General features: G+C 42.4%; 1 protein-coding gene across 1 annotated transcript; it reads left to right on the plus strand.

Moving 5' to 3' along the window:
- The first annotated feature begins 1,349 nt into the window (after positions 1-1,349).
- On the plus strand, positions 1,350-2,063 carry LOC148501058 (paraneoplastic antigen Ma1 homolog). Its single transcript, XM_088450967.1, has one exon. It carries the CDS (start codon positions 1,350-1,352, stop codon positions 2,061-2,063), a length of 714 nt encoding a protein of 237 aa, XP_088307093.1.
- The last annotated feature ends 9,585 nt before the right edge of the window (positions 2,064-11,648 follow it).

Here is an 11,648-nt window from a genome sequence, read left to right on the forward strand (position 1 = left end):
TAGCCAGCGCCTCAGCAGTTGATACAGTGTAACCCTTTCAGTCCCTGACAGCTATCCAGAGTGGTTGTGAGTACTATAAAACCCCACACCACACTTACAAGCATTATTAGTAAAGCAGACTGGCATAATTTATAAGTATACAGCAGGGGATATATCAGAGAGAATCCCTTTCTTGTCAGCAAGGCACTATGAATTAAGGGATATAATACTGCTATATGCACCTGTATAGCCAACGCAGGAGAAAAGTATCAAATAGAAGAAGGATACAATTGTAGCAAGACTTTACACGTCTATAGTACAGTGTGAATTCTGATCTCAAGTTTGGAATTCAGAATAGGAGTATTGCAGTAGATAAAGCACTGGCTACTACACTCTAGAGACTTATATGAATATCTTTATGTAAATTACAGAGTCAGAGGATTTTTGTACATATATATAAGCCCTAAAAGGATGCATAAACTTGGATAAATCTGGGGCTCATCCTATAAACTTATTCTTTTGCCTAGGATAATCCTGGATTCTACTCTTTAGGACTAAGACATTTTAGTTGAAGAGACAGGACACTTGACATAGACTCATTTATTCTCTTCACGGAATTGACTATTATATATTTTAACTGTGAATGTTATTTACAGAAATCCATCAGTATAGTTTCATTACAGTATAGCGGATTTATTGCATGGGGAGGGAATGTTTATGGGAATTGTATTATGATATTACCTGTATATTTATGCGTATACTTTGTAAGGCCTGATATATGATGACAATATATGTATAAAAACAATAACCGTGTATAGAACTACTTACCTTAAGGTATCTGACGGCCGTCTTTCATCGGGAAGCTGTGAAGGAAGAAAGGAGACAGGTGTTGATTTAAGGGCAATGTATAAATATCAATTTATAAGTACTGTGTAAATATTTTAATCCAAACAAAACATTTTATTATACAAATTATATATTAGGGCAACCCTAGGATAGCCCTTATAAAATAGCCTAGGTGGAGGCACACAATATAAGGATAAAATATATACATATATAGCTACCATCCTTAGAATTGGTAGGGCTACTTTTGGAGGCACTGCTGAGATCTACACTCAGGAGAAATGGAGTATTTTAGCGGAGCAGATTTAAGGGCATGGTGCCATAGGAAAGGAGTAAACCCTAAACGATGTTTCGGAGTAGGGGGAAACTTTTCAGAATTTACTGACGACTATATTACAAAACAAGTAAAATCATTATATGGGGTTATACAGCCACATATTATAGATAAATGGAGGGGAGATTTGGGATTGGTGTGCGTAATATTGATAGAGACTGAGAGAGATTTAGACCCAAATCTAATCCCAATGATGATGGTGGCGGACAGCATGTCAGGAAGAAGATGGAATATTATTTGGTCTAGTAGTGGAGAAGATGAAGAGGCTGAATCATCTACCTTATTAATTGACCCCAATTCTGTTGGAGATAATGTTGACCAGGGGAATAATGGAGAAAAGGATAGTCACATAAATAATGAAAAATTAGGAAGCCAATTTGAGACCATAATAGATAGGGTTGTAATTCAGCTAGAAAGGTGGCACTATGAAGGCAGCTATCTTAGACTAAGAATCTTTTCAGGCATTCAACCAGTTCCCGTAGGGGAGGAAACTTTTGAAGCCTGGTGGGAGGCGGCCATACAACAAACCGAGGAGTGGAAATGTCCCGACTATATTAAGAAACAAAGAGTGGTGGAGAGCCTTAGGGGACCTGCAATGGGAGTTATACAGGCCATCCGGCGTAGTAATCCAGACGCCACTATTGAAACTTATTTCAAGGCATTGGACTATGCCTACGGAACCCTGGAAGATGTGGGAGATCTCATTTCCAGGTTGCACTATACTTTTCAGGAACCTGGGGAGAAATTAAGTGTATATCTATTTAGACTAGATAAATTGCTGTATAAAATAGTAGAGAAAGAGGGATTAAAAAAAGAGGATATCGATGAAAATCGAATGAAACAACTTTTGAGGGGTGCTTTGACCACTGACCCAGTGGCACAAAAAATTAGATGCTCCGAAATTTAGAAAACCCCACCCTCTTTTAATGAGCTTATGAAGGAGAGAAAACAGGATGAAATTATCATAGATATGCGGGAACGTACAATAAAGAAAGTTAAGGTAGTGGTACCTGCTCTTGAACAACAGTCATTTGAAGAAAAATAATTAAGCTAATGGAGGAGAAGAATAAAAAAATTGACCAATTTATAATTTCGCAAACTTCAATGCCCCCTCCCAGAGGAGTATCTTCATTAATGCCTAGTAGAGGTATGGGTAGACGGGTTAGGCCTGTAACTAGAGGATGCTTTAGATGTGGACAGATGGGGCATCGAGCATATCAATGCAGTCAGAACCCTGGAACCAACAATAACACCTCTGGTACCCTTGGTAATAGTGACTGTAGCAGGCCGGGAAACGGTCGGGGGAGGTCTGTGACCCTCACACAGGCCCCCTAGAAATTAGCTTGAGTGCCATGGGGAGTACATGGTGGAGTGGGATCCTACCTGATGGTTTAATGGGACCCTCCCCCATGATGTCAGCAAGAATAAATGGACATCTGTGTGAAATTCTGTTGGATAGTGGCTCACAGGTCTCTATCATTTTTGAATCTTGGTATAATGAAAACTTGTCTGAAGTTCAAATTCAGCCATTAAATGGATTAGTCATCTGAGTGCAGAGAAGTACCCATATCTAGGATACGTACAGGTGACCTTGGAAATCACCAACCCAGTAGAAGGGAAATTGCATGTACTATTTGTTGCATTAATTTGCCCTGAAGTCTCAGAAAGGAGAGATAATTTACCCATAATCGTGGGTACTAACACCAAACTATAGCATTGCCTCTCAGAATGGTGCAAAAATGAGGATAGAGGGTCTGAATCCCATGTTTTGACTCTACAAGTAGAAAAGGGGGAAGAGTCTAATCAATTTATTACTTGTTTCCAAGGAAGTGATATTCCTATTATTAAACAAGAAGAATTAATAACTGAAAACAGAAGAGGGCCCAGATTTTTTCTGCTGGAGACTGGGATTTAGGTAAAGCCAAAGGGGTTGAGCATAATATCAGACTTAATGATGAAACCCCGTTCAGAGAGCGTTCCCGCAGAATAGCGGCTGCTGATTTCGATGATGTCCGGCATCATTTGAAAGGATTGCTAGAGAATCAGGTGATTATAGAGTCTCGTAGTCCCTATGCATCCCCTATTGTGGTGGCCAGAAAGAAAAGTGGTGGAAAAGTAAGGATGTGTATGGACTATAGGACTCTTAGGGCCTGATTCAGACCCACTTGCGAGCGGCTGTCCGCTCGCAAGTGGGTCGATGTTATGCACTGAGCATGCGCACGACGGAGGGAGCTCCGTCGTGCGCATGCGCCAGATGCGACGAGCGAAGGAAATTCCTTCGCTCGTTGTGTCCGATCAAAGGGGGCGTGCTGTCAATGTTGATTGACAGCACGCCCCCTTTGGTGGGCGTGCCGGGGGCGTGCCTCCCTGACGGGGCGTTCCCATGGGAACGCCTCCCGTCAGAAGCCGGCCCACTGACATCACTAGTGATGTCAGTGGGAGTGATTTTGGCTCTGATAGAGCCAAAATCACTCCGGAGCTTGCGGTTGAAAACCTCAACCGCAGGCTCCGGCTCGCAAATTCGATGGTCGCGATGGTCTCGACCATCGCGGCCATCACAAAGCACGCTCGTATAGCCTGTGGGTGGTGACCCACAGCTATACGAGCGTCCAGGAGGATGCTCCATGAAAATGGAGCCCGGCCCTCATTCAGAGCGTGCGCTCTGCTCAGAGCGTACGGCTCTGAATGAGGGCCTTAATCAGCGTACTCTACCTGACCAATATACAGTGCCTCGAATAGATGAGGCTTTGGATTGTCTCCAGGGAAGCAACTGGTTCTCCGTTTTGGACTTCAGGAGCGGATTTTATCAGATACCCATGAGTCCCAATGATAGAGAAAAGACCGCTTTTATTTGTCCGTTGGGGTTCTTTGAGTTTTTGATGATGCCGCAAGGAATCAAGGGAGCCCCAGCTACATTTCAGAGGACAATGGACAGAATCGTCGGAGATATGAACTATAGGGAAGTAATAGTTTACCTTGACAACATCATCGTGTTTGGCAGTACTTTGGAGGAACATAACACTCGTTTACTCAAAGTTCTAGATCGGCTAATAGAAGGAGGACTAAAATTGTCGGTGGATAAATGTCATCTGTGTCAATCCTCAGTAAAGTACCTTGGACACATCGTTAGTCATAACGGGATAGCTACAGACCCATCCAAGGTCAAGGCAGTAAATAATTGGTCCCATCCGACAAAATTAAAGGAACTGTGGTCATTTTTAGGTTTCTGTGGATACTATCGCAGATTTGTGCCACAATATTCAACCATTGCCAAACCATTAACTGATTTGACAAAAGGTTATCCCTCTGTGAAGAACACTAAATTAGGAGAGTCGGGAAAGAAAAATAAGAGCTCTGAATCATATCACCGGCCTAATGAACCATTTGGAGATCGGTGGACACAGGAATGTGAAGGGGCTTTTCTGAAGCTTAAAAGTTGTTTAACTCAAGCACCTGTGTCAGCATATGCAGACCCTAATCTACGATATACCCTTCACACTGATACCTCCCAAGGGGGGATAGGGGGAGTACTGTATCAAAAACAACAAGAAGAAATGAGGCCTATCTCTTTCGTCAGTCGGGGACTTTCAAAAAGTGAAAAAAGATATCCCACTCACAAACTAGAGTTTCTAGCATTAAAGTGGTGTATAGTTCAAAAGTTCCATGACTATTTATACAGTGTTTTTTGAAGTACTGACTGATAATAACCCATTAACATACATTCAAACCACTGCCCGACTGGATGCAACTGGACACAGGTGGTTATCAGCATTGGCCTTGTACAATTTTAAACTGAAATAAAGGCCAGGTATAAACAATATAGATACTGACTCACTATCACGAATTCCTAATCAGTCTGCGAGTTTCAATGAGGAGGAGTGGGTAGAAGTTCCTGCAGGAGATATAAAAGGAATGTGTCGGATGAAGAAAGTGGGAAACGGAGAGCAAGAACTAATAAGCAGTCTAGGTGCAACGGGAGCAGCTATACCACTTTCTTATTGCTGGCTTAGTCTGGTAGAGTTGGAGGGAGTACCAAGAATGAAACATCAGCAATTAATTGAAGAACAACAACATGATCCCACTATTAGACATGTCATAGCACAGATGCAGATGACCCAGAATACTCACCTTCCAAGTTGCCAACCATGGACACAGGAGGTGCAATTATTAATGCGGCAATGGAAAAACTTAGTTTTAAAAAATGGATTGTTATGCAGGAATGCTAAAACCACAAAGGAAAGAAAATCCCTTCAGATAGTCTTACCAAAGAAACTACGTCCAGTTATCCTACAGGCACTACATGACAATCATGGACACCTGGGTTTTGAAAAAACCTTAGGACTAATTTCGGATAGATTTTATTGGCCTGAAATGAGGGGTGAGATTGAGAACTATTGTAAGAACTGCGGAAATTGTGTTGTACGTAAATCCTTGCCTACTCGTACAGCTCCTTTAGTAAATATTCAGAGTAATGGACCGATGGATCTGGTGTGCATTGATTATCTGACTTTAGAAGTAGAAAAAGGTAAGAAATGCAATGTACTGATTGTCACTGATCACTTTACCAGGTATGCACAAGCCTATGTAACTCCAAATCAAAAAGCTTTCACAGTAGCAAGAACCCTTTGGGATAAGTTCTTCATACATTATGGACTACCTAACAGAATACATTCGGATCAGGGCAGGGACATTGAGAGCCGTCTGATAAAGGAACTGTGTTATGTCTGTGGCATTTCCAAATCTAGGACTACTCCGTACCATCCTCAGGGTGATCCCCAGCCGGAGAGATTCAATCGTACTTTGTTAAACATGTTAGGGACTCTAAGGACCTCATTCAGAGTCGGTCGAAGCGGCCGCACGGTCATACGCCACCTATGTTTGCTATACTGCGCATGCAAAAAGTTTGCAATGCGCGTGCGCAAACTAGCTGCTATGATCAGAAATTTCTCTCTCCTTGAACACAGCCAGGTCGGTAGTTTGAGTGACAGATGGAGGTGTTTGTGGGTGGTAACAGGGGAAGGTGCTTGAAAACGGGGGAGTGGAGATCCGAACGCAGGCGTGCCTCATTATGCGAACGGCGTTTTATGGGAGTGCATATGGATTATGGGAGTGCATAATTAACAAAGTAGCATCATGGCACATGTGACATGGGAGGTTTGTACACTGACATGATCGTAGAGCTTAAGAGAGGGTATGGTCAACCTTAAGCTCTATGACCAGTTCCGATGGTTCCCGATGGTCTCGATTAATCTTTATATGCCCGGAGATGACGTGTAATGCGTACGAGAAGGGGGCGTATTTTATTGTCTTCCGACCGCTTCCTCCCCTTGGTCGGTCAGCTACCGATCCGAACTTAGGGACGCAACTTGCGAGGGAATAATTTGCATATCCGGCCCCTTTTCCCGTATGACCGTGCGGCCGCTTCGACCGACTCTGAATGAGGTCCTAAATCCCTAAGATAAATTCAAATGGAAACAGTTTATAAGTAAATTGGTACATGCGTACAACTGTACCAAGAATTAAGCTACTGGAATGACACCTTACTTTTTGATGTTTGGGAGAGAGGCCAAATTACCAATTGATATCTGTATGGGGATCTCTCCTGGTGGAAGGACTTCTACTTCCCACACTCAGTATGTCCGTGAGTTAAGAGAGGAGTTGAATAAAGCATATAATGTATCTAATGAGACAGCTAGGAAGCTTGGAGAGAAAAACAAAACCTATTATGACAGGAAGGTCAGAGATCAGGAATTATCTCCAGGTGATAGAGTACTCATCAGACGTTTAGGACAACCAAAGACATTAAAAATTGCAAATCAATGGAGAGAAAATCCATATATAATAATAGAGAAATTCTCGGGTCTACCAGTTTACTGGCTTAAGCCAGGATGGATCTGATATCATACTTACCTATCATAGATAGCACATACTCCCTATAGGGCGAGATGTACGAATGGATAAATTTGTTAAGGAAGACAAACTCTCCCACTGTAAGTCAGCAAATAGAACGAAGAAACTAGTAGAGGTCCAAAGTAATGACCAGCCACTGGAGGAGGATAGCGAAGGAAATGAGGAGGATGGGAAAGGTCCTGGCTGTTACTACAAAGATAGCATGAATGATAATCTATTACTTTCTGAACCTGAAGGATATAGCTCACATGACCTTTGTTATCCTGATCCCATGGAAGAAGAATTTATTTCTCCTGATAACAATTCTTTTGGAAATAATGAGAAGGATATGGAAGAAAGCAGTCTTTATAGTGGAAGGGAAAGTATTTTAGAAAGGCCTAAGAGACAATTAAGGCCCCCTCTTATTTTTACATATGATCAATTAGGGAATCCTAGGAACACTCCTAGAGTTGTAAATCCTAATATTGTACTTTCCTGGCCCTACTTTGGATATCATGAGGAAGGGAGAAGTGGATGCCCTTATGCATAAATAGGAATTTTGTGGTGATCTGTTTAATAATGAGATCACCAGGGGGAGAATGTAGCCATATGAATTTATGGCTAAAAAAATACATGAATATAGGCCAGTGGTACATGACACACACAAGGGTTAATATATAAATTATCTGAATGTTTAATAATAGGTTTATACTATAATCATTACAGAGAAATGAATGTAAATAATATAAATGTATGTAATTACATTTTCATATTGTGAACATATAGGTCTGGGGTATTAGCCAGGGCAGCGGCACGAGGTAGTTTAGAAAGTGCCATAAATCGCATGAGCTCTGACCAGTGCCAGTTAGGTGGCCAGTGGCAGTTAGGTGTGGTAGGGATGCTCGTGCTGCGGGGGATATAGGGTGCTGGCGCAGCGCAGAGTCCAGTCTGCAGTTCCCCAACAGTGCTCATGCTGAGAGTCTCTCTGGCACTACTTTAGGAGTGAGCGCTAGTAGCGGCAGTGGCCGGGAGCTCCAGCACTGAAGCCAGAGTAGGCATTACCTTTGTGTTTGCCGGAGATAGAGCTGTGTGTTCTGGCTTGGCTCCAGCGGTAAGCAGCAACAGGAAGCCGCATCATCGGAAGGGGCATCCCCCAATCTGAGGTCACGCAGGAGGCGGAGAGAAGGAGAGGCAGACCCTGATGTGTGAGCAGGAGCTGGAGATACGCTGACAGCCTGAGGGCTACGGAGTGTAGCCAGCGCCTCAGCAGTTGATACAGTGTAACCCTTTCAGTCCCTGACAGCTATCCAGAGTAGTTGTGAGTACTATAAAACCCCACACCACACTTACAAGCATCATTAGTAAAGCAGACTGGCATAATTTATAAGTATACAGCAGGGGATATATCAGAGAGAATCCCTTTCTTGTCAGCAAGGCACTATGAATTAAGGGATATAATACTGCTATATGCATCTGTATAGCCAACGCAGGAGAAAAGTATCAAATAGAAGGATACAATTGTAGCTAGACTTTACACATCTATAGTACAGTGTGAATTCTGATCTCAAGTTTGGAATTCAGAATAGGAGTATTGCAGTAGATAAAGCACTGGCTACTGTACACTAGAGACTTATATGAATATCTTTATGTAAATTACAGAGTCAGAGGATTTTCGTACATATATATAAGCCCTAAAAGGATGCATAAACTTGGATAAATCTGGGGCTCATCCTATAAACTTATTCTTTTGCCTAGGATAATCCTGGATTCTACTCTTTAGGACTAAGGGCCTGATTCAGAGCAGCTCGTTAGCGGCAGTACGCTCGTTCCCCAAACGAGCGAGAAAATGTAAATTCCAGCACTCGCTCGAAAGTTCACTTGTAGCTATTCTTCCGCCCCAAAGTCTCCCAACCCCTCCTCTAGCTAACGAGAGAGCAAAATTGCGACCGTCCATCTCCCAATTTGGTTGCAGGGAACGTTCGCACAAGTACAAACCGGAAGTGGGCCTGTCAGATTTCGATTACCTGCTCGTTCATTCTGCATACATACTTTAATCGTATCATGCCAATCAATATATTAATTAGCTTAATTGCTCTTCACATGTTTTCTATCCGTTTTTTTTCTTTTTTCAAACAACTTTATTGTCCGTGTGTGTCATTTTACCTGCAGAATACGTACGGTTTCCCCAATGGTTTTCTTTTTCATAAAAACATGTAACCAATTATCCTTTTGTTTTCGTGTGTTTAGGATATTCCTAATTTCTGATCCAAATTTCTTTATTTAAATTAGCTTACGCATGTCACTGCATGAAGCCTATCATAATTCACATTAGATTTTGGAGCCTGAAGGACACATGACTCATACAAGAACCAATACAATGGTTCCTGTTAATTTCCAAAGTACATTAGCCAATCAAAAGTTTTCTCTGCCCTTTATTAAAACTGTTTTTTGCCAAAAAAATCATTGCCATCATGAGGGCCTCCGCATTCACAGGACGGGAGCTGTTGGTCCTCACAGAGGTCATGGACCGGAGGATCACCAGCCAGCCTCCCCCCATCACCAACCGGGCCAAGCGATCGGCCTATGCGGAGGTTCGCCACCACCTGCGCTCCTTCGGCACACGCCATAATATAGGCCAATTACAGCGCAGGTGGTCGGATCTGCGGTGCTGCACTCCCCGCTTGCTGGCATGTTTTCGTCAGCGGATCGCTGCAAGTAAGTTTTTTGTTTTGTTTTGTGGAATGGTTTTTTGCCCTATCTGCGTGTGCTTGTTTACAGTATAGCCGTTTGTTTTTTTGCGGCCCTATCTGCGTGTGTATGTTTGTTTTCAGTATAGCCCTGTTTGTTTTTTGCGGCCCTATCTGCGTGTGCATGTTTGTTTTCAGCATATAGCCCTGTTTTAGCTTTTTGGACATGTGTGTGTGTGCATGTTTGTTTTCAGTCTAGCCCTGTTTTAGTTTTTTTGACATGTCTGTGTGTGCATGTTTGTTTTCAGTATAGCCCTGTTTTAGCTTTTTTGACATGTCTGTGTGTGCATGTTTGCCTGTTTTATAATGGGTTTTTTTTTTGGGGTGTGGGAAATTTGGCTTACACACCCCCCTTCCCTAAAAAAATGTAAAATTTTGTCATTAATCATTTAGGGGCTGAACGCAGAATACTGGCTCGCCGCAAAGTTCGGCGCCGGGCTCGGCCCCTGCCGCCAACTACCAGCCCAAGCACATCTCCCCAACCTTCCACCAATTCCCCCTCCACCCCTGCCCGGCCAATATGTGAGGCCCCTCCCTCTCCCAATTTGCCCCACCCCCAAAATTCATCCTCCCCTCCAACCCCCGTCTCTTTTATTCACCCTCCCCGCCACCACCCCCTCGATTTTCCGGTCCCTCCCCAATTTCAGACCTCTCCCCTCCCTCAACCCAGACCATCCAGCCCAATGACTGGTATGTTGACCTTTCTTTTGTTGTAATAAATCGTTTTGAATTGTATATACAATGTCTGGGTTATTTTCCACTGATACATCTCACCCATGTGCAAACACTCATTCTTTGTGTTTTGTGCTTTACCCTAACAAGGCTACTGTGTCCTTTTTGTTTCTCATTTTTGTGTGTTCATTTCGAAATTATTATTGATACCATCTTAGCATTTGCCTTGTTATTTGTTTGGTTCTCCAAACTGGATCGTGTTTGCAACTTGATTTATTTGTTTATTTTGTTGTTTAAACTTATAATGTAAGGTGTCATTTCCTTAAGGATCCCTTTTTTTTTATACCAACAGCGGACCAGAGGCGGATGCATTCTATGCAGGAGGGCTTGGCCGCCTTGCGAGGCCACATTACTTCAATGCTCGTGGTCCTCGACAACACGTCGGCGCTCCTTCGGAGCTGATTTGTTTTTTTGGGATTTTTTAATTGTGTTTTTTTTGCAAAATAAAAATGCGTTGGATGTTAACTAGTCTCATTTCTTGTCTGTAAAAATTTCATTGTTTAACCTTCCATAAGTCCACTATTTGTTCATGTTATTTAAAGTAAGGTAAATTAGATTGTACAAAGCGCTAGAAAGTATGTAAGCTGCCACATTAAACACCTCGCCATACCAATAGGTTTGTGGCTACACCAACAGTTTGTGGTTTTTCGTGTGGTGGGTAATGTAAATAGAAAATGAAACCTGCTTAGGCCTCTTTTTTATGAAACTACTGATTCACCCTAAGCCCTTTGTTGTTTTTTTAACGCCACAAAGCATGTTCAAAGACTTGACAATTTCACACATTACAGGATACAGCATTCTGAAAGGTGGCATTTTGGGAGACAGGTTACACGTACCTGTAATGTGTAAATAAACAGTCTTTTGAACGGAAAACAAAATTTTAATACACAGCAAACACAAACAGAAAGTGTATTGTGACAAGCAATTCACACAGTGAAAACACACGTCAAAAATCAACCTACACCAAACTCAAAAAAAACAAACAACACTCAAGAACTGTTGATATAAGTAGCAGGCCAACAGGAATCCACAAATGAGGCGATGCAAAAATATGTCAACAAGTTAGTTCCAATGTGGCCACATGTAGACAATTTAGTGGATCAGGTAGTTGGCATCGTTTTTAC

The sequence above is a fragment of the Taudactylus pleione genome, unplaced genomic scaffold (assembly GCF_031769625.1).
Source record: "Taudactylus pleione unplaced genomic scaffold, aTauple2 ptg000535l, whole genome shotgun sequence".
Taxonomy (NCBI): Eukaryota; Metazoa; Chordata; class Amphibia; order Anura; family Myobatrachidae; genus Taudactylus; species Taudactylus pleione.